A 23021-nucleotide genomic window follows, 5' to 3' on the forward strand; every position below is an offset into this window, starting at 1 on the left:
GGGAAGGAAGTGCTATGCCTTAGTATCTGTCAAAGAAACACTTAGGTCCTCTGTACAGTTCCTTTATGTGACTTCACTAGCATTTGTTTGGAATCTATGTTCTCTTATACTATAAATCATTGAGGTGAGATTGATTTTTAAGAACTTGAGTGTTTAAAAAGTCAGGTGACTTCAAGTGCTACTTTCCCTAAGGAAAACTATGGCAACATTTTTTTTTTTTTTGTTTGTAGAATATTATGAATCATGTATCCAAATGCAAGTTGCAGTTGCTTTTACTGAAGAATGTATAGCTTGTGACACATTGCACCCAGGCCTGCCACCTATATCACTAATTTGAGTACCAGGGGAGTGCTTTGACCAGTCAACTTCCCACTCCCCTGATTGCTTTTAGGGACTAATTCTGTCATGGAGCTGCAGAGTGAACATGGGCCTGAGCTTTGCTGCCCAGACACTGGGGTGCTGTCATGGTGGTACTTGCTGTGAGGTGCCCTGAACTGGCTGCTGGTAGTGCAGGTTGCTGCAGGCCTGTCCCTGAGTCTGTCTCTCTGTTTCCCAGGCAGGGTGTGTAGTGTGGTGTACAGACATGGCAATGTGAACAGCATGGTTAAACTCCCTCAGGCCTGGCTTCAGACAGCATGAGCCCTTACCTGGGCACATGGGTGGCTGCTGGGCTGTGCAGCTGTGGCTGTTCAGATTGTGTTGACAGAGATGAGGGTTGGGCAGCTGGGAGGTGGGATACTGGCAAGATGGATAATACATAAAACTTGTTTCTCAATCTGACCTGTCCACAATCCTGTCAGTGCTGAAATGGAAGACTACAGCGAGCAGGACTCCCATAATATTGCCAGTCCCACAGATGAGCCAAAGAGCAGTGTGGGCACCAGCTGCTGTTCAGAATTTCCCCTCTCATTGCTGGAAATTGGACAGCCCTGCCAGGCACACCCAGACTTGCATAAAATTATCCAGGTGAGGAATGTACAAGCTTGACCTAGCTTCAACAGGAGAGTGTAGAGTAGGATGTCTGCTTCATACTTGGGATTTCTCTTTTAGGAAAAATTCCTGGAAATTGGAAGTTTACATTTCAAGCCAGTGCCATCAAATCCTCACTATTTCTTCTACTGCCCACCCTCAGCCAAGAAAGAGGTAGGCATGGGGCTATCCTGGCAGGCACCTAATCCTTGTGGAGTAGCTTTTCTTGGTGTCAAATCTAAATTTGGGGCTTGCAGACCCATGGGTAGACTTAGTCCCTGGAGTTCCCATCAACAGCCTGATGTATTGCCTGGTTCTAGCCCTTTCTCTCTCAATTTCAGGAAGAGACATCTCGGGATCAGGCAGACAGGAAAGGCAGTGAGGACATGGAGGGATCAGAGGCAGAAATGGCAGCTGAAGAAGGTAACATTTGCTTGCTCCATCTTGGAAAAGAAAATGTCTGTCCATGTGGTGATGCCTTTCAGAGCAGTGTCTGGTCAGGTCTCTGGAGATGTGGACCTGGTTTGCTGACAGGGAACCTGTATCCACAGGGACTGTGTCTGGATGCTGCATTGCCACAGAGAGTGACCCAGAGCTGGAGGTGGAGTACCGTGAGAAGCTGGAGCACGAGTTCCCAGACTCAGATTCTCTCTCAGACTCCAACACAGTGAACCAGGATGATGACTCCTTCAGTGTGCTGGGAGGGGACTCTCTCAATGAGCAGGAGTTCCTGGAGCAGGAGATGCCCCCTCTCTTCGTGCACCTGACCTGCTCTGTGAAGCTGCGTAGCCAGCACAGCTCCATGCCTGTGCAGTCCCTGCCAACTTGTCTAGGTAAGAACAATTCTTGCTGGGAGGTTAAATGGCAGTAAGGCTTCTGTCAGGTCCCTGCTGGATGAACAGCCCCTGGAGCAAACATGTTGAGTCTTAAACAGCAATCTCCCTAGACCAGCCTTCCCTCTAAATCCCCAGGGTTTGCCATCATCAGATAAGGGCTTTTCCACCAGGTCTCCCACTTGCTGTGGGATTGGTCATGGAAGGTTGAAAGGATCATGGAAGATGATGGTGGCCTTCTTGAGCCTGTCCAGGTGTGTGTGACAGCCACCTCTTGCAGTCTTTGTACTTGCCACCAGGCTGGGTATGTGTGTAAGTGGAGATGTTTGTTGCTTGAGTCCCTTGGTTTGTGATCTCTCCTCAGGGGAAGTTCTGGGCTGCCTGGAAAGCTGCCAGGGCTTGAACACCATTGACTTGGGGGACCTCTGCGTGACCCTGGACATCTTTGTGTTGACACTGCCCCTGGAGATAGAAGTTGTGAACACAGACATCCTCCACAACAGGTAGGTGGACAGAGGCCCAGTCACCTACCCTCTGCCTGCCCTAGCCAGACAGTCATTCTTGGTTCATCTCCATGTACTGAGACTTACAATTCTTCTTCTCACAGAGCTTGTCACAGCCTTAAGAAAACTAAAATATTTCCTAGATAGGCTCACCTTCTATAGAGATCCCTTTTCCTCTCTCAGTGTGTGTTTATATACCCTGGCTCCAGCGCTCAGGCTGCTCTCTCCTGTGACAGGTGCACCTCGGAGAGCAGCGTGTCCTTCACGCGCTCCCCAGGGCAGCCGTCCTCGTTCCGCTCGGACGAGGATATCATGCACAACCTGGAGCGGCTCCCGTCCACCGGAGATGAGAGGTATGGCCCTCACCCGTTCCTTTTACTGCCTGGGAGCTGCACTGTGGTAGCTGCATGAGTGAGAAGGGCTGGTTGATTCTTTGTCTGCTCTCTCCTAGGCACCCTGCCCTTTCCAACCTCCCTGGAGTGCACAGGCAGGCTATTGAAGCCACTATGAATGAGGTAAGCCAGATTTGCCTCCCTGCTTCCAGCTAGAGCACACAACTGCTGTTCCACACTTCCTAGCCTGCTCCAAGCTGCAACCTGTCAGCTGAACTGGCTGCTAGGCTTTACTGGTGTCACATAGGCTGTTAGCCTTGTGCTTCCCAAAAGTGTGGGATTACCCACACTGGGGTGGGCCAGGCAGAGCTGTCTTCTAAAAGCCTTTCCTTAGGTACATTCAGGAGATGAGAGATGTGGGTGGTGAGAGGCTGCCTTCATCCTTTTGGGGGTTGGGTGAAAATTGGGGCAGGCTTGCAAACACAGGTGACCAGGATGTTGCTGTGTCCTTGCTTTGCTCAGATTCGCTGGCTCCTGGACGATGAGATTGTATCAGCACTGCGTCACTCACAGGTCATCAGCACCTCCATCCTGCACAGGGTGGCCACCCACATCTATAACTCCAAGGGCCGGCCCAGCTGCCACAGCGAGGTGGTGCTGCTCCAGTTTGTCTTTGGGCCTGAGCACTCTCTGGAGAAGTTCAAGGAGGTAAAGAGAAATCCCTGAGGCAGCATCATGCTTTGCTGGCAGGATGCTTATTCTTCTCTGTGTTGCAGGAGTTCAGAAGAATGACTCTGCCAGGCTACATGCTGAATGCAGAAGGTAATGACTACCACTACATCTCCATCAGCCGGCTGCATTCCAGGAGAGCTGCTCCAGACCCTTCAGGGACACCCTGCTTGCAGCAGCCAGCTGGAGGGGGCACCAGGACAAGCCTGGGCCAAGCAGGCCAGGAAGGGAGCAGTGAAACAGAGGCAGAAGGCTCAGAGCTGTTACACCACACAAACTGTGTCCTCCCAGAAGAAGGCCGGGGTCTCTGGGAGTGGCCAGAGAATGAGACACGCATTGTGTCTGACACAGGAAACCCTGCAGGTGGAGGCAGCCATGCACAGAATGAGGTGAGAAGCAGTGAGCAATCTGTTGGTGAGAATGTGTGGAACCCTGGTAACAGAATGTGAAAGGATGATGGGGTTTTTTTTCAGTGCCTGTTTTTCTGGTCGTTTTTCTGACCTTGGCTTTATATAGGCTCCAGGAGATATGCTGAGACTTGATCAAAGCAGAACACCAGGCCAGGACTCCATGGAAGAGGCAGTTCCAGAGACAACCATACAGTCATTGCCATCATCATCCTCTGAAAAGGGAAACAGTGAGAAATCGCCATTTGTGACACCATCTGCAGCAAGCCTGTCTGAGTCTGTAACACAGGGCAGGGAAGGTAGGAGCTGCACTGTGGGCAGGATGTGCCTCAGCATCAGAAACTTTTAAGGGAAGAGCCCAGTTCTGGCTGTGACATATATACTATAACTGCTACTGCTGTTCCTGTCCCTAAATACCCACATTGATACCCAGGACTTTGGTCTCTTCCTTGCCAGGGTGCTGACAATTCAGTGCTTAACAGTACCCAAGATACTAGGCTGTGCTGCTGCACTGATATCCGTAATGACATGCAGTTCCTGGTGACTTCAGTAATGGCTGTGGGAGCCCTGTGGCTAGCACAGTCTGATTGTCCTGTGGCATGATGATTCTCCAGTGGATGGGGCAGGGGGTGGGGCTTAGCAAGCACTTTAATGGTCAAGCCCCTGTTCTCTTTGCAGGCTCCAGCAGGCAGCGCCCCAGCCGCGTGCAGAGCCTGGTGTCGAGCCAGGGCAGCATGGACTCCGACCATCTGGGTGAGTCTGCCCGGGATGGGGGGTGAGGGTGTGTGGTGGCACTGGTAGTGACACACTGAGGGGTCTGTGTGCATGGGCTGGGGTGAGCCGTGAGGGCAGGGTGTGTGAGTGGCTGCCCTACCCAGGGAGGAGGTGTTTTGCCAGGCCTAGGGCTGAAGTGAGGATACATTGCAGGTTATGATGGGGGAAGCAGTGACTCGGAGTATGAGGAGGCGTTAATGAGTGACCAGGAGCCCAGGTGTCCCCTTATGCCGGATTTCTGGCTCATCATAAAAATCCATCAGGACCGAGTGGAGGTCTATTACCACACACGGTAAGGAGGGTCACCTGTCTGACCACTGCCTCTCTGCACTGTGACCTTGTTGCCACTCATTCATCTCTGGACAGGATCTCCTCTCTGCCCAGTGTGGGTGGGAAGTTACAGGACTCGATTGATGCTCTATAAGGGGAAAACAGCCATCCTTTCCCACTGTGTTCCTGCTCTCAGCACCCAGTGATGAGCACTGTTCAGGTGCCCTGTTCACCCCATCCTCTCTTTCTTCATAAAGCAGCCTGAGTGTGGAGAAGGCAGCATCAGCAGAGACAGAAGAGGAGCAGCCAGGGGAATGCCAGAGTCTCAACCAGGTGGTGGTGAAGAAGATCAGTGAAATCTGCAGGGTTGTCAATCAGGTAATAAATCTTAAGAGGGCACTAACAGCTGCCTGTGATTAGATGGCTTAGATCAGAAGGGACCTCTGGAGGTTGTCTAGTTTGGACTCAGCTTAGAGGGGTGCCTGGGGAGCCAGTTCAGCTAGTAGAGTCCCATCTTGGGGGGTCATAGGAAAAGGGACTCAGTCTAAAGTCCTAAACTCTCTTGCTGTCTTCCATGGCTGTGCAAGCAGCAGAACCAATCTTTCCTCATCCTTTGCAGCGCTTGCTGCTGCAGGACCTGCATGACAGCCACATATGCAACTCATTACTGGTGGCAGAAAGTGAGGAGGACATCTGGAAGAGTGAAACACCCTATACTTCATACAGACAGCGTGTGATGCCCACGGATGGTATGGATATTCCCTTGGCTGTGCCTCAGCTGCAGTGTTACACAGATGCCTAAGAAGATGTTAAGTTCCATGCTGTGGCCCCAGCTGTGTCCTATGTTCTTTGCAGATTACTCTGTAGAGGAGAGCTACCAGCCCCGGGACTACCTGGCTGCCACCATGCAGTTCATGCCTGGGCACTTTGCCTGTGGGGTGGTGTGGAGCACACTCATCCACGTGCATTCGCGCCTCAAGATGGGCCCCAACATGGGGGTCTCACGAGGTGCGTACAGCCCACTGCCGTCCCGTTTAGCGTGTCAGGAGTCCAGCTGCTGGCTGGATTGGCACTGCAGGGAAGGGGATGTGGGATAGCTGATGTCCCACATTGCCCACAGCTATCCAGGCACTTCGCTCGGTGCTCAACGCCTTCTCTGTGGTGAACAGGAAGAATATGTTTGTCTACCAGGAACGTGCCACTAAATCTGTTTTCTACCTCAGGTAAGAAGCCAGCGTGACTTGTTGGCCTTTTGGCCTTGCTCTATGTCTTACACCAGACAGAGCTCCTTGGGACAGAAAGCCTCAGAGACTGTGTTGTGACCCAAGCAGCAAATACCTGATTTCTGAGTCAGTCGCATCAAGCCAGGCCCATCCTGCTCTCCCTGTGCTAAGCCTTTACATGGGAGGAAAAATGATGGCTTCATATTCTAAGATCTAGTTCCCACAAAGTACACAGGGGAGAGCAAGGAAGATGTGCATCTTCTGTAGATGTATGATGCTGTCATCCTTGGGAATGGAGGCTGACATGTGTTTCTCTTGTATTCAGGCTGACTGAAACCACCCACAGTGGGAAGGTGTGGGAAGCAGAGAGCAGCCTTAGTGCATCATCTCGCTCGCTGGCACTGACACGCAGCCAGGAGCCCATCTACACTGAGGATCTAATGGTGAGTCTGCTGCTCTCTGAGTGGACATGGGTGCTCATGGTCACAGGAGTGGAGGCAGCTCAGTAGTTCCAGCAACCTGGATTTTGTGTGGGGTAAAACTTAGCCTGTAGATGTGTGGAGTGGGGCAGCAGTGAGTGGCATCTGCCTGATCCTGCTGGCAGCCTGGGACAATGATGGATCTAGAATTCATACAAAACTACTTCCACATGGCTGTTTTTGTTTCTGCAGGGTTCTCGTTCCTCTCTGGACACTGCCTCATGCCGCAGTGTGGACTCTGCCCGCCCTGTGGGACAGATAGACAGACACATCCAGCTGATGGTCCATGGTGTTGCCCCAGCAGGTATGTGTTATAGCACCTGGCAGCAGAACTGTGTTGATGTAAATCAGGGAAGTAAAGCTCTGCTCTCTGCCCTCTTTGCTCGAAGAGAGAGGAATCTCCTTCCTGAGCAAATAGCTCTTCCTTAGCCCAGAGCTGCTCTCTGTTCTGTGTGGGTGAAAATGCAAGGAAAGGGTCCACTGCCCACAGAGAAACCTCTTGTAGACCCTGTGCAGGAGTGCATTTTTTTTTGGCTGCTGCACCAGCAGTCTTTTGTGATTATAAACCATAGAAAAATATGTCTGAAGAAATTGATGGTGGGGAAAGTCATGTTCCCTGTGGGAAGTGGGTGTGAGGATGGTACATCCTGAACAGGGAGGAAGAAGTGGCTGTAGCCATTCTTACTGGATGGGGTGAGAAAGCTGCTTCTACCTCTGCTCACTTGTCAGGGCCTGAGATCACAGACGAGCTGGTGAAAGTGCTGCGCAGACGCCTGGATGAGGCCACCCTGGATATCATCACTGTCATGCTGGTGCGGAACTGCAAGCTGACCCCAGCAGATGTGGAGGTACCTGAAGGCTAATCTGCTCACCATCCCAGAGCACTTTCAAGGAAGGCCATGGCAGTTTGGTACACCCTGTTCCCTGCTCCAGTGCTTGGTTAGGCTAGCATTCACCGAGGTATATACTGTGTGGGTGCCAGGGTAGCTGGGAGGTTCCCTCTGCTGGGTTTGCAGCATGGCAGGACTTGCCTGTGCTCTCCTTCCCATACCTTGGAATGAATGTCTGCCCACATCTTGGGGCTGTCCTGGGCAGGGTCAGGAGTTGGACTTTGATGATTTTTGTGAGTCCCATCTAATTCAGGGTATTCTATGATCTGTCTCAGGCCACTGCCTAGGGTTCTGCCCACCACACTTCCCTTTGCAGAGCCAACTAGCATCATTTTATCAGTGTTAGAGCCCCAGGGCAGCCTGCTAGTCCCAGCTGGGTTGTAAAGCCTCCTGTGTGCAGTTTATCCAGCCCCCCGGGACGCCGCCCACAGAGGTCCTGCACTTCTCGCTGCCGCCCTCGGCCCTGCCCTGGCTGCACGCCGTGGCCTATTACCTGCGGCAGAACCTGCTCATCTTCCTGCACACCCCCAAGTACACCGACAGCAACGTGGAGCACCACTTCAAGGTGAGGAGGGCTGTCTGCCCAGCTTCTGGCTGCTGCTGGGCGCATTTACTGGGGCAGCTCAGGTGTCATGTTGCCAGCTCTGCCATGGAGGGTTAGGGAGAAGCTGACACTAACTCCTGGGGGAGTTTTACAGGGCTGAGCACATCCTGATTAGCCCTCACAGGCCATGCTTTCATGACAGGCAGTCATGACAGACAGGCTGTGCAAAAAGCAGCAGCCACAAAGCTCATGCCCACAAGTCAGCTCCCAGGGGTATGGGAGAAGACCTCCTTAGATCTAAGGACTGAAACATCAGGATTAATAAAAATTTGGGAGCAGCTACCCACGCCTTAGCATGGCCATAGTAAAGACAGAGGATGAGGCTGGATATGTAGTGCCACATAACTCTATATGAGCTGTAAGGGGTTCCTTCACCCCAGCAGTGGTGAAGGCTGTGTTGGCAAGTGTTTTGAATAGGTCTGGATTTGATTCTACAGGTTTGGGGATGAGCCCTGTACATACACAAGCCTCTTTCCAGTTAAGGCAAGTTCTCTAATCTTTGTCAGTATTCTTCCTTGTTCTTCTTAGCACTACTTCAACCACAATGGGAGCATCCCTGACCAAGATCTCTATTTGTACAACAAGCCAGGTGGCCAAGGCACTGGTGGAAAAGGTATTGTGCTCAATTCTTCTGAAACAGGGTATGGGACTGTGTGTTGGGGAGGTGTTTCCCATGCTGGAGAGCTATGAGTGACTGAGGAGAGCCAGTCCTGTGGGCATGTGTTCCTCCATGGCTGGAAGGTCAGGAAGGTGTGTGCCTGAGGGACTGCACACTTCTGCATGTGTGGCAGAGCAAACTAAGGCCTCCCACACAGCAGCTTGCTAAGCTTGACCATTGTTGCAGGAAGCAGCGCTAGATACAACAAGTGTGGGGCACAGAGGTTCCAGGGGCTGGAGGTGGGAGCAGTTGTGGCAGAAACCTTGCTGCAGAGGGAAATCTGGCTGTGTGTAACTGAGCATGAGCTGTGTGGGCAATGTCTTTGCTTTTTTCTCTAGACTGCTGGAGAAGGGATTGGAGAGGGCCCACCCTGCAGCAGGTTGTCATGTCATGTTTTGTCTGGGCCATGTGGGCTGTCACCTGGCCATCATGTGTCTTGTGCCCCTCGTGCACTGTTTGAATGTTCTTCTGTTGTGTAGGTACCATGTCGGACCTTGTGCAGCACCTCTTTCCACTCTCTCACTTCCAAGGTAGCACCCATGGCTCCAAGTGTTATTCCATCTCCTTTTCCCATGCAGCTCTCTGGTCCCAGCTGTTCTTGTTTTCCTTGTGTTGTGGCTTCAGCTCTGAATCCTCTGTGTGTTTGTGTGTGTGTGTGTGTGTGAGCCCATTTAGCTGAGCCCTGTTTCTTGCTGGCTGGATAAATGAGCAAACAGAACCTGTTGCCCTGAGGTGGCAGCTCAGTGATTCCCAGCTGCTGAGGGTCTGTGTGCTGCCCTGTTAGCTTGCAAGGGGTGAACTTCAAAATCCTGCATCTTTTTCCCCACAGGTCCAAACGGTATCTCTTCCCTGAGGAAGATGGGAGTCCTGATGTTTCAAATGTCATTGATGCTCCAGGGTGTAGCATCATCACTCTCTCCCAGTGGTTGTGTCCTGGTGTGGGGTGTTCCCTTGCTTAGCAAAGGGTAAAAGTGGCCAGGCACCATTAGATGTGTGCTTTGTATTTCAGTGAGCCTGGGTCAGAGGGGGCTCAGAGTCCCCCACAGATGGGAGATAACAGTTCCCTAGCACACCACCTCCAGTGCACCAGGCAGCGAGACTCTTGGCAGCTCTTGCTGATGTACCTCATTCTATAGATTCTATAGCACCAGAACTCAGATTTTGAGTTTCTTAGCTGTTTTTTTTTTTTCACCTGTGATGTAGTGGTTCGATTTCAGCTTCTCCATGCTCCTGGAATCCCTGTGAGATGGAGGAGAGCCTTTCTGCTCATTGGGCAGGGGCAGGCTGCTGACCTGGCCTGCTTGAATTGTGGTTGGTTGTTCTCATGTCCTCAGCTCAGACAGACTGAAGCAAAGCAGAGCTACAGGAATGGACATGATAGGGAAATGTACCAGAGGCTAAAGGGGCTTAGTGTGGGAATTCATCTAGGAGAAGAAAAGGAGAATGGTCTGTAATTACCACATGATCATTCAGCCATTTTGGTGGGCCTGGGGCTGACTGCCAAGCCAGACTGTTGAGGAGTTTGTGCATTTACTGTTTAAGGAAAGCAAGTCCGGTTGGTAGAGCTCATATTCACTGTCATATACAGCAGGTTTCCTGCTCTTGATATCTCTGTAATAACACCCATGTCCTGGAGAGCTGCAGTGCTGCAGCAAGAGGCTCTGTGGGGGATTGCTCATAGGTGTAGTTTCCTCAGTGTGGGTGAACATGAGCTGCCCTCTAGTTTTGAATGCCTGCCTCTCTCCTTTGTGAGCATCTCTCTCCATCCCAGTGCATTCTCCCTTGTGTTTGCTGTGCCTTGGGGGAAAGGTTGCTGCAGAGCTTATGCTTCACAAGGAATGATGGAGGCTGGGTGGTTGTGCTGCTGCTGATCAGACTGGGTACAGCTGCTTGGGCTGGGCTTCTCTCCATGCAGAGAGGGTGCCTGTCCTCAGAGCAGAGCTGGGGATCTGGTCAGGGGCATTGGTTTCTCTGTGGCAGTGGAGTCTGATGTCACTGTCATCCTTGCAGGGATGGAGAAGGAGAGATGGGCTCAGCAGTGTTGTAGGGCTGAGGTTATTTGTGTCTGGGCACATCACCTTTGGACAGTGTTGGGGCAGTTTTGCCATCCAGCCACCTGTGTGCTGGCCTAGTCAGGGAGCTTTCAAATGGAGTGGGAACATGTAGGGTTACAATGTGAGGTTTGGACCTTGCAGATGCTTCCCTGGTGGCCTGGCCATTGAGCTGGGCCCTGGGGAGCCAGCTCTTGTTTCTGCTCTGGTCCATAGCAGGGCTTCTCCTGTGTGGCCCAGGGCTCACAGCATGTGGGCTCTGAGGCAGGAACCACACAGCTGCTCTGCAGCCCTGAGCTGTCCTGCTGTGTGTGTGTTGGGCTCGGTATAGAGAGCCAACAGGCAGGGTCTGAACTTTTCTCTGCAGTGACTCCAGACTAGTCCTGGGTTGAGCCTGCCTTGTGCCCAGTCCCACCTGGCTGGAGTGCATGGGGAAGGCCCCTAATCTTGTTCAGGCGTACTGTGAGGAGGGGGCTGTGAGTGCAGTCTGCAACAAGGTGTCACATCTGCAGGGACTCTACATCCTTCACAGCCTGGAGGGGGCTGCTGAAGAGTGTCTGGGCCCTGTACTCTGTCCCTTAAGAGGACAGGAATGGTGACCCCCATCTTGGAACAATCTGCATGAAGGCTCTCCTGGTGTACATGGAGATACTTTCCTCTTGCATGTGGCACTGGACAACCCAGGAAGCTCCTGCAGTGCAAGGTGAAATCTGCTGTGACCCTACAGGAGAGAGTTTCTTGGAATGATGAGGACACCCTGTGCCAAACCCCATGCTTCTTACCCTGGCTCCCCACAGGCACAGCTAGCCTCTGCTCCCCTGGCTGCCTCCCCTCCCGTGGGCCCTGCCTGCCACGTGACACTGTGCAACTGGAGTGGTGACATGCTGCTCCCAGCTGTGGGGTGGCAAGGTGTAGGCAGGCACTGTGGGGTGTACTTGGTACTGTGCTGATGGAGGCTGTCTTGGATTCTGCCCCACAGGAATCGCTTGCATTGCCCTGACATTCGTGGATGAGCATGGCAGCCCCGCCTTGCTGCCCCACGGGGAGAGGCCTGACCCTCTGAAGCCGCCTTCCCCCTCACCCATCCCGGGGCTGCTGCAGGACAGCGACTTTGAGAGCCTCACAGCCGTCAGCAGGCACCAGCCAGGGGCTGACCCCCTGCCTTCAGGTGGGGAGCTGGCCAGCAGCTGCCAATGGCCTGCGGCCTCCACGCCCCTGGGGCACCTGGAGGGCTGGTGAAGGCGGGGCTGAGGAGCCGTGCAGAGCCACCCTTTCCCCACAGAGCCCTGCGTGCTGGTGCGCCTGGATATCTGGGAGAAGGGCAACATCAGCCTGCTGCAGCTGTCGGAGAAGCTGCGCGGGGCCCTGCGGCACGCGCTCTGCGACGCCGTCATGGAGTTCCTTGTGCTGCCAGCCCCGCTGTGCCTGGAGGCCGCCTGCCCCCTGAGCGCTGCAGACCTGGAGGAGCTGAGCTCTGCAGGTGAGAGCCTGGCCAGGATGGCCGCCTTGAGCCTCCACTCAGCTTGCTCCTCCTGCCTGGCCTGCGGGAGCTTGGCTGTGCTTGGCTGGTTGAGTGGGCAAGGAGGGAGAAAGCTGCTCTCCCCTCTGCAATATGTGTGCTGTGGTGTCTTGGGGAAGAAGCATCATAGACATTGTTGTTGGAAGAGATATTTAAGGGTCTGTCTGTTCCCTGAGACTGAATCCACTTTGCTGGATGTTGCTGATGGCTCTTTCCATTCTCTGCAGCCAGGCTCTGGCCAGACACAATGGGGTACCCAGCAGCCTTGCAGGGGGAGGCTCTGCAGAGTCTGATTTGCTTTGTCTCCCCAGGAAGCTTAAGAAGGACCATGTCAGAGACCAAGGGCCTGGCCCTGGCCAGTGGGGGTCCTGGCAGGAACTGTCCTCCACCTCTGCACTTCACCTCTGCACCTTCACCAAGCTCTGGAGAGCCAGTGACACCCACAAACAAGCTGGGACGCCGCAGCTTCTGGGACATGCTGGTAATGTTGCTGCAGGAACAGGGCCTGTAAGGTCCTCATGGTGTGTCAGGCCACGAGGAATGGACAGCAGGGACCTGGCTGGGGGTGGGAAGCCAGGCTTGCAGCAGGGACTTTGAGATCAGGGCACTGACTGAGCTGTGTAGATGCACAGCATTAACTTTCTCCCCTAGAGCAAGGCAGAGTCCTCAGAGCTGGGCAGCCCCAAAACTACTGATGACATCGTGCTGGAGAGGCCAGAAGAGGCTCGCACGAGACGGCGGCACAAGACAGAGAATGTCAAGCAGCACCTGAGCCAGGATCGTGCCACAGCTGCAGCTGAGCTGGAACAGGCACAGAGGCAAGCACAGCCTGCTGGCTGGACAGCCAGGGTGTTGTTCCCCCAACCTGTTGTTCATTGCTCTGCATCCTGATGGCCTCTGGACCACATTCCTTTTCGTTGTAGTTTCTCCCATACACAGGCAGTTTAGGAAAGCTGCTTTCCACACACAAAGCCTTAGCCCTTATTGCTGGAATGTTGCTGGAAGCACAACTGTTTCTCCCTGCTAGCAGTCCCTTCTCTGCACTGGGGGGCCCTGTGCAACACCTGACACTCACGGCTACTGACCAAGAGTGACCCTGCTCAAGGATTGTATCAACCCAAAAAGGAGGCTCCCAGGGCTCTGCTCTGGAGCTGTGAGGGGACTGTTGCACTTTTCTGCCTTCACTACAGATGACTGATCTAGTGTAACCTGTGCTTCCCTTCCCTCTCCTCAGGCGCCGAGCCTGCCAGTTGGAAGAAGGAGATGTAGGTACTGTGCACCCACTCTTCAATCAAACCTGCCAGCAGTGGATGGCATTCATGAACCACCTGGGTATGTGTTTCAGGTCCCAGCTCCTCCAGATGGGCTGGCAGTGGGCCTTTCTACCCAGGTCTCTCAGGACAAGTCGTCCTATGGCACCATCTGTCTTCATTCCTTGCTGGTCCTAGTTACACACCCTCTGTCTCCCCAAACCTTGCCAGTCACACTCGTCTCAGGGCCAGCATCAGCTTTATAAAGCTGTGGCAGGAGGCCTGGCATGTACCTGTGCATCAGAATAAACCTTCTAAGGCCTGTGGTTATATCTGCCATGCTCTGAGTCTAGGGCTTGCTGAATTTGCCTGCAGCTGTGTTGGAGAGACCTGGACTCCAACACCCAGTTCTGGTAGTGCTTTAGCTCTCAGATGTAGCAGGGATGGAGGATCTGAGCCTCTGCAACATGCTCTGGGACTGTGAAGTTGCATGGGAGACCCTCTTGCAAGGAGGGAGGGACAAGAGGAACACCCTTCATAAGCAGAGATTTGAGGTTGTATGGCTGCCATGTTGCTTCTTTCTGGTTACCTTTCAGTTTGGTGTTTGTACATCCTCTCACACTTCTGCTGGCAAAGTAGAGCTCTGCCCCTCCTCCTCTGATGAGGAGTAAGCCAGGGAACAAGGAATAAGTGGGGGAATAAAGTGCTGTGCTCAGAACATACAGGGTGTTTGGTCCAGGTCCCACTTTGGGCCAGAACCTGGAACAAGGGGTCATTTCAGGCTTCATCTTCTTGTCCATGTAAGGTTCTTGTTCTCCAGCTCTGCTTGCCTCAGGCCCTTGGCCCTCTCCACTGCTCATGTGGGCAGGATGTGGCTCTGGGGCAGCTTGGCACCTTGTCCAACAGTACACTTCCCTGCAGGGTGCCCATCGGTGCAGCAGTGCTCCTTGGAGATGGTTTCTCGTTTCCTCCTGTCCTCCATCCTAGTGGAGGTGGTGAACCTGGTCACTGCCCTGGCGAGTGACACCACTGTCAAAGTGTTTGAACAGATCTGGTGAGTTATGTGATTCACAGCTGGCTGTTTGGCACCAGCAGCTGTTGGTCTGCTGTACTTCTTCTGCCACAGCCCTACATGGCAGCCACCTCTGGGGCTTTTCTTTGCAGCTACCGTGGGGGCACTGCCTTCCTGCCCTATAAGTCTGGTCAGAGTGCCAGCCCTTGCCCTGGAGTCATCAGACACTTCATCCTGCTGGGACGCAACTTCCAGCAGTGGCGTTGCAGCACAGAACAGGGTGAGTGCCTGGCCATGGTCTCTGGGACTTTGCTGGGGTCTTTTGGGGGGGACATCAATGAAGAGGGTTCCCCTCCTTACTGGGACAGACTGCTTGTGCCCAGAGGTGGGCAGTGGCTTGTCTGGTTTTGCCTTCTGAGACCTTACTCTTGAACGTGCTTGTAACAGCTTATTTCAAGACAAGCTGAGCAGTACTGTGGCAAAACATCCTGTCATGCCACCATAATGGCATGGTGGGACATAAAAGTGGGATGGACCAGTACTGAGGGTCATAACTGTGTCTTCTTCCAGCTCACAAAGGGCTGCAGCGCTTTGAGGCCATGGAATTCAGCTCAGCAGAGAGAGGCTCTGATCCCAGCCTTGTTGGTCGAGACCTGGTGCCCCGGCAAAGGTTCCTCTTCATGGAGATCATTGACAAAAAGGTAGCAATGCCTGTGGCTGTTAACAGGGGAACTGTAACTGAGCTGTTGCCATTCTCCCTGTTCCAGCCTTGTCATCTGAAACTGTCTGCAGCTGCAGCAAGTACCACCAGAACACCTGGGGCAGCCTGTGCCACCATGCAGGCACTCTCTGAGCATGTCCTTAAATCTTCCTTCCCTTCCTCTCCCTCCAGCTGACTCTGTACACTTACAACTGGTCCCCAGACCTGGGGGCCAATTTGAACTGCTCCCTGACACGCCTGCTGCAGTGGCAGAATGCCCGGTCCCACATCGTGCACTGCCTGATCAGCCAAAAGCTGGGACTCTTCCACCACCACTGCTTCATGGACACACCGTGGCATGAGGACAGCAAGCAGGTAGGGCACCATGCCAGGCAGGGCAGTCCTTTCTCCTTCAGGAAGGGCCTTGGCAGTCTGGAGGTCTTAGGAAGCTTGCAAGCACCTTTTGTGGGCTGATTGGCAAGGCATTCACAATGGTACAGCTTGACCATTTCCAGCCAGACTGTTGCCCTGCTCTTGGGCACAGGTGGAAAGAGAAGCCAGGTCCTTCTGCTGGCAGCACTTATTGGTGACTGAATTACTTAGGGTGGAGGCTGATGAATGAGTTTCCCACTTCACATTAGAGCCATGGCACACTTTTCTTGGGACTAGTAGTGGAATAGGCTAACATAGATCTCAGCAGCTGGCCAGAATTGGATTTACTCTGTTGGTTCTTCTTCCAGGGCTGGCAGTAAGGAGGCTTTCATGGCTGTGTCTGTTTGCTTAGGAGCCAAATCCTTTCCTGAACTCCACTTTGGAGGTGGATGCGCTGATCCGGAGCCCGTGCCCCCCGCCCAGCAAGGAGCAGGGCCGGCTGAGCAGCTCTGCCCGCAGCCTCCCGTCCCTGCACTTCCATCCCGACGTGGTGCCCTTCGACGAGGCTCTGCGGGATGTCACCACCATCCGGCGCGTACCCCACGGGCCTGACCTGGCACCTTTCGACCCTGTGGCTCAGCATGGGGCCCAGTTCCTGGAAATCAAGAGCATGGAGAGGAAAGGTAAAGCAAGGGGGCTGATATCATGGGAGCTTGCCTCATAAACTCACTTCTGGAAAATGAGATCAGAGCGCAACAAGCATTTTGTCAGTTTTGTCAGGGGCAGTTCTCTGTGGGAATGGGTTATGGCCTGATCAGGGTGGGAGTGAAGGAGGGTAGCAATACTTGGGGCTGTGGTTTGATACTCTTGTGTCTGCTGTCTTTCCTTCAGAACTGGAGAAACAGATGAAGATTGAAAACCTCTTTGTCACCTGGCAGCAGAGATCAGCTCAGTCCAACATGCCTATCAGTGTGAGTGCAGCCTGGGCAGGTGGTGGGCTGGGCCTTCTTACAGCACACTGGGAGTACCAGCAAAGGGGAGCACTGCAGCTCCAGCAGGGTATATAGAGGGGATGGTGAGTGGTCTCTGCTTGAACTTTTGGGGTTGCAGGGCTCTGAACCACACTTGGGCATGGGGCCTCCCTGCCCAGCACTGGAAAGGCTGTAAAGCAGGGGATTCCCCCAGTTATCTCCACTTGAGCAGTGTCATGGACAGCTTGTTGTCAGCTTTGCTGAGGGGTGTGTGCTGTAACCATGCTCCTCTCGTGTCGTGCAGCTGGCAGACCTGGAGACTCTGAAGCAGTCCTCACGCCTGGTTCACTACTGTGCCACCCCCTTGCTCTTTGACCCGGCCTTCCGCCAGCAAATCCAGACCGACCAGCTGGGCAAGGTAGAGGGGAAGGTGAGTGTCAGCAATCACCAGTGGGGTCAGCCTTTGTGCACAGGGACAAACGAGCAGTCTTCTCCCAAGACAGGGCTGCTCTGGCCTCACTCCTAAAATACAGGATGAATTTGAATGCTGTAAGATGGAGACTGAGTCCTCAGAGCTTTTCTCCTGCAGCCACACTGTCCCTGGAGAAGATTTATTTCCTTTTCTACCCAGGGAATTCAGGGCTGAATCTGGAGAAGCCATGATGGGCACTTCCTGGTGCTTAACTGATCTGTTAAAGAAGCAAAACTTCCCTTATACATTCAGCAGCCAGACCTGGTAAACCTTTCCTGGACCCAACAAATACCCAAAACAGTTGAAAGCAAACCAGCTGAATCCTGAGCAGGTTGCAGCCTGACAGACTAACCAGTGCAGATCCCACACCGGCTGTTCACAGTCTGTGTGTGTGTGTCAGAAGGGAAGAACAGGCTGTTGTAATTTATCAGAGTGTCAAAAGGATTTTGACAAAGTCTTTAAGCAGAGGTTTCTACAGAAATTGAACACTCACAGGTGAAAGGGAAAGTATCATCACAGAATGAAAACTTCACTTTGTTTTTGGAACAGAACGAAATGGAAATTGGTTATTGGATTTGAAGAGCCTTGCAGCAGGGGTTTCAAGGTGGTGTATTGGGTTTTATATCTCCAGGTCTTTTATTGGGACATATGAGATGCCAGGCTTTGCAGTGCTGGAGGGCTGTTCAGATTGGTCAGAACAGGAAAAGAATGCAAGGAACTCAAGAGGCACCTGAGTAGCCTGTGAAATGAGAGCTTTTGTGGGAGCTGGGACCTTGTTCCCAGTAGAACAGCACAATGTGCAGAGAAATTGGAACCCTCTTGTGTTGTGCACTCACTGCAAAGCCTGTACAGAGCACACATCTCAGTGGTTTCTTCAATTTGTGAACAGCTGGGTACAGCAGACACTGGTTAGAGTACATCAGAAAGGGTGTTAATATAACGGGTAATATTCTAATAAACTTTTAAAATACTAGGATTTTAATGTCTTCATCTGGCCAGTAAGTGTGAGACCAAACATCTTGTGGCAAAGGCACTGAACTGCAGAGACTTGGAGAAGGTCAGAGAGTAGCTGGAGAGGTTCCAGGTAAAGAGATATCTCTTGCAGTTGGTGGAGCAGATAGGCAGAAATCCAGATAAAAACATGGAACAGAGCCTCAGGCTTAAAGTAGAGAGATAAAAAAAAAAACCCTTAGTCTCTCTCAGCACCAAGAAAAGGAATATTCAGGACATCAAAAGGAGAACTGAAAGTGTTTAGAAGGAAGCACTGTTCCTTTTCAGTGCTACTGAACTGCTAGGAAATCCTGAGAAGTCAGCAGGATTCATAAGGGGATTGGACTCTTACCATGGCAATAGGAGCTGAAGCTCTGAGCTTTGCATGAACCAGTTGTGAGCCACTAACATTTTGTGGCATCTGTTCTGGGGGAGGCAGATGTGAATGCTGGCACAGGCAGCAGGTCCCTGCAGGTTATTGCAGCGCTGTTAGTTCAGTGCATGGCTGGGTAGATCTTGGATCTTTTGGCACATGCACTAGGACAGTGCTTGGACAACCAGATGTTAGTGCTCTCTGGCAGAGAGAGATCTACCTTTTGCTCAACCAGGGCACCTGGTGTCCTCTGCTGGGGCCAGTCACAGCAGTTCTCCTTAGGAGCTTGCTTTCTCTTGCAGAAGCGCCACCGCTCCAATGACTCTACAGCTTCGGGGCGGGACCGCAGCCACAGCTGTGACTCGGCAGAAGCACTGCCCTGCAAGGTGAAGGAGGAGCCATGGCTGCAGGAGATGTGCAATGCCTTCCTGCAGCAGTACATCCAGTACCTGCAGAGCATGGGCTTCATTCTGGTCCAGGTGCGGCCACCCTCACCTACCACTCGCAGGTCAGTGACGTGCTGGGAGCCCTGGTGTTGCAGAAGAGCCAACACACTGACTGTGCCCTGCTTTGACACAGCAGGTCCTGGCTCCCTGCTCAAGGCTGTCTCTGCTCTCATTCCCAGTAGCACAAGCCGGATTCGAGCTCTGGCAGCAATGGGAGTGGAAGGTAGAGGGTCCTTTTCCTACACAAAGCCAAAACCAGAGGGAAGTCCAAAGGTGAGTGCATTTCTGTTACAAGGGTGGAACTGGGATGGAAGTCAGGCTGTGGAGTGGGCCAGTTCTGGTTGGCTTTTGAAACTGTTTCAGGCAGAAAGGATGTGGGAGGGTCGAGAAGGCATCAAAGCCAGCCTGTCTATACCAGCGCCATTTTTGAGAGTTTGGGTGTGATGAGATCTCTTTGCCCTCCTGCATGTCCTCCTACAGGCCTCAGAGCCCTTTCCTGGCATTGGGTGGAACCAGGGTTTGCCCCTGGTATCAAAAGTCTGGTAACAACTTGGAGGGGCTCAGAAGAGAAACAGGATGACCTAGGGCAGGGATAGCTGCTTTTGGGTGAGATTCTGAAAGATTACCTGTCAGAGAATCTTCAGCATCTATGCTTAAGGGCAACTCTAGGGCAGAGAGTGAGATGAATGCAGAAGTTAAAGAGGTTAGAGAAGATAAGCCTGGAATGGCTCTACTGTGAGTGCAGGCTGAGGTTCCTCATGTATAAAGAAGAGGCAGCTAGGGAGGAACAAGGCAGAGCTCTACAATATTTCAGCTAACCTGGAAAGGGATTGACCCTTTCCTGTCTTGTTCAATACAACATCTACAGACCATTAAATGAAAGTATTTGGAGCCAGTTTTGAAACTAAGGAGAGTGTTTCTTTGAGCAGCAGGTTTTGTGAACATGAGCTTACAAGACCAAGTAAGTAAGTACCTGGAAGAGGAATCCATTGGAGTGTCTATTTAAGTAGAAACTACCCATGGCTTGTGGAATCACCTAGGGACAATGGGAACATGTAGAATTTACTCACCCTTTTCCAACACTTTATTGGCACCTGCCTTTGGCTGATGTTGGTGCAGGACTGTTGGTGAGACAACACCTTGCAGATAAAATGAGAAGAGAGCAATCTGCTGAGCAAGTTAAGAGGGAGAAAATTAATTTGCTGGCAGCTAAACTTTGAATTGAGACAGGATGTCTTGATAGCTGCTGTATCAGGCAGGCATAATGGTCTGAGAACACCACAGCAGGGAATGAGGTTCCATGGACACTATTGTTCCTTGGCTCACTGTGTCCCACTCTCTAGAGACACCCTGTCATGAGCAAGCAGGTGAAGGGATCAGTGTGCCTGGTGTGTTGTCTCAAAGGCTGTTTTTTAGCTTTGTTAGGATTCTTTTCACTGTCAGCTCTGCCATATCTCCTCTCTTCTCTCTAGTGGGATTGCTCAGTTAATGAGGCCCCACTATTTCTACCTCAGCCACAGAGCCTTGTAGCAGCTTCACACTCTTGTGTGCCAGAGAGCCTCTTCAGCTTTGTCCTTCTCTTCCCAGAGCACAAGCCCTGCTGTCGCCACCTACCATCTACAGAGAGCTCTTCCAGGTGGGATTGTGCTCATGGAGTTGGCCTTCCAGGTAAGAAAGAAACAAGAAACAAAGTATGATCTCTGGGGGATTTTCAGGGACAGTCTTCAGAGGTGACAAAGGGAGTGATGAGGAGTGCAGCAGAGACGTGTGATTCTTCATTTGTCCTGTCCTGCTTCTTCCATGGTCCTGCAAGACTGGGATCAGCTGGAGATGATTCTGCAGGGCTCAGAGTAGTAAGAGTTACCTGGAGGAAGGATAATTAAGAGCTCAGCACCAGTTAGGGTGCTCTGTGCTCAGCCACATGTTGGCTGGTCTGGCTTGATTCAGATGAGAGGTGAGACAGAAGTTGGGGTGAGAGTGTCTGGGCCCCAGCCCAAGTGTGAAGCCTGGGAGCTGTGCTCCTTCCCAGGAGAGTCCCAAGGCTGTGTTGTGCTGTGCTGTGCTCTGCTCACATGCTCTCTCCTCCAGGGCTGTTATTTCTGTGTGAAGCAGTACGCGCTGGAGTGCTCACGCATCCCAATGGGCCAGTCTGTGAACTCTCAGGTAATGGCTTTGCAGGCACAGCTGGTGCTCCTCAGGGTCAGGGATGCTTTGTGGGGAGGAGTGATCTCTGGAACATAGTGGGCATCTCAGGCATAGCAAGTTCTGGAGAGCTCTGCTCCCTCTTCATGGAAAAGCAGAGCCTCAGAGAGCCTTCTGGAGCCACGTGCCTTCCATGGCACTGCTTGAGCAGAGCTGGATTGCAGTAAAAGGGAGTGGGAGGTTTGGCAAGAGTTTGACTCCTTTCCTAGCTTGGGGAGCAAGATTGAGCAGACTGGGGAGGAATAGGTGCAATTCTGGCAAAGAATTGCTTGCAAAAATTTCTCCAAGGAAAGTCATGGCTCTCTGCTTCCCTTGGAACAAGAAGGAAGTGGAATGGGAACAGGGATCTGTGGACCTGATTCCTGCCCTTTGCTAGAGGAGATTACTTTCTGCACCAGAAAGGTTCCTTTATACCTCTGTGCCTTGCTCTACAACACTCTGAGGTTGCCTGCTCCCTTCTCCTTTGTAGGGTCAGGGTGTCTCCTGCCTGTTCCCAAGAGCACTGGGTGTCTGTAGAGGCTGGCCAGCCCCAGGCTGTCTGAGCCAGGAGGCATGCATGACCATACTGTCCTTTCCAAGGGAGCTCTGTAGCAAGGCAACATCTTAGATATGCCAGGAGTGTTCCTCCTAAGCTTAGAGCCTTCCAGGACCTTGTCTGCAGGTTTGCTGAGTCTTTCCTGGTAAGCTTGCACATGCACAGGGCAGTGTTGTGAGGCTGCATCCTGCACTGATGCTGGGGCAGCTGCACTGGCTGTGCCATGCCTGCCAGCAGGGCTTTGCAGGAGGGTGTGAGGTGCCTGGTAACACTCCTGCCTTGACTCCCTGTCCCTCCACAGCTCTCTATGCTCTTCACTGAGGAGTGTGACAAGGTGCGGGACCTCATGCACGTGCACTCGTTCAGCTACGACTTCCACCTGCGCATAGTGCACCAGTACCTGCTGGGCTCCCACATGACTCTCCGCCAAGGCTATCATCTCACCAGCTTCCTGGAGGATTTCATTGCCCATCACCCTGACATCCCCAAATTTGGCCGTAATCACGTTTTCCAAGGTATGTAGGTCAATATATGATCAGTCTGGGGTTGATCACCAGCACATAACTTGGCACAAGTCCTTTACAAATAAAACTGACCTTTGGAATATTCAGGGATATGACAGGGTGAGGGTGATGGGAGGGGCTGTGCTCCAGGGAAAGTCCTTGTTGCGTTGTTTTGGAAGGGGCAGGTTAGTAGTAGATGGGAGGACAGTGCTCTGCCTAGGTAAGAGCCACAGAGTGTCTCCTGTGATAGCAATGTATTTTTCCACTAGGCACGCTGGCCCTGCCCACCAACATGATCACTGCACATCAGCTGTACAACTACATCGCTGACCACGCCAACACCTACCACATGAAACCGCTGCGCATGGCCCGACCGGCCACGGGCAATGACAGCAAGAAGGGAACGCCGGGCACCGAGCAGAACGAGTATGCACTGGTCTCTATTTGGAACAGGTGAGTGCATCTGCTGCCAGTTCCTGGAGCTGCTGGAGATGGGACTGCCAGTGCTGGGAACACTGCCCCAAGGTGCCAGCAAAGCTGGCTGTTCTATACAGTACCAGACAACAGTTCTGGCCAGTCCTGAGATGGCCAACAGGGGTGGTGTGTAAGTGTGTAGGTGCATCTGACATTTCCCATGGCACTTCTGAGGAGTCCTGCTGTATGGAATTGCCCATGTCCAACAGTTCTGTTGTGATCAGGAGCCCTGGGAGAACAAAGTGAGGCTTCCTTCATACTGATGTGCTTTTTTATCCCAGCTCGGGCTCCTACAAGGACTCTGAAGGTCTGCGTCATCATGATGACTTCGATGTGTCCCTCCTGGTTTGTCACAGTGCAGCACCATTTGAGGAGCAGAGTGAGGCAGAGAGACGCATGCTCCGGTGAGCACTGGGGGCCAGTGACAGCAAAGCTGCCTGGCTGGGGAGGAGGGCTCTGGGAGGGACTGGTTCTGTGTGG

The 23021-nt window shown here is 52.6% G+C and overlaps 1 protein-coding gene across 1 annotated transcript in view; it reads left to right on the forward strand.

Moving 5' to 3' along the window:
- The window catches only part of SZT2 (SZT2 subunit of KICSTOR complex), a 53526-nt gene that overhangs the window by 26353 nt on the left and 4152 nt on the right, over positions 1–23021 (forward strand). The window contains 40 exon segments of the mRNA XM_056497290.1: positions 801–966; positions 1051–1143; positions 1311–1392; positions 1521–1802; positions 2167–2305; positions 2542–2658; positions 2757–2820; positions 3160–3345; positions 3414–3755; positions 3883–4072; positions 4452–4526; positions 4701–4839; positions 5075–5195; positions 5437–5566; positions 5673–5825; positions 5938–6040; positions 6366–6483; positions 6712–6823; positions 7249–7367; positions 7810–7974; positions 8542–8626; positions 11702–11890; positions 12005–12202; positions 12553–12722; positions 12893–13059; positions 13476–13573; positions 14413–14545; positions 14656–14783; positions 15074–15204; positions 15396–15578; positions 15988–16258; positions 16467–16546; positions 16851–16976; positions 18684–18889; positions 19010–19100; positions 20415–20495; positions 20916–20990; positions 21866–22079; positions 22337–22520; positions 22823–22945. Of these exon segments, the coding sequence (XP_056353265.1) occupies positions 801–966; positions 1051–1143; positions 1311–1392; positions 1521–1802; positions 2167–2305; positions 2542–2658; positions 2757–2820; positions 3160–3345; positions 3414–3755; positions 3883–4072; positions 4452–4526; positions 4701–4839; positions 5075–5195; positions 5437–5566; positions 5673–5825; positions 5938–6040; positions 6366–6483; positions 6712–6823; positions 7249–7367; positions 7810–7974; positions 8542–8626; positions 11702–11890; positions 12005–12202; positions 12553–12722; positions 12893–13059; positions 13476–13573; positions 14413–14545; positions 14656–14783; positions 15074–15204; positions 15396–15578; positions 15988–16258; positions 16467–16546; positions 16851–16976; positions 18684–18889; positions 19010–19100; positions 20415–20495; positions 20916–20990; positions 21866–22079; positions 22337–22520; positions 22823–22945 (5829 nt within the window).

This window comes from Oenanthe melanoleuca, chromosome 8, assembly GCF_029582105.1.
Source record: "Oenanthe melanoleuca isolate GR-GAL-2019-014 chromosome 8, OMel1.0, whole genome shotgun sequence".
NCBI classification, from domain to species: Eukaryota; Metazoa; Chordata; class Aves; order Passeriformes; family Muscicapidae; genus Oenanthe; species Oenanthe melanoleuca.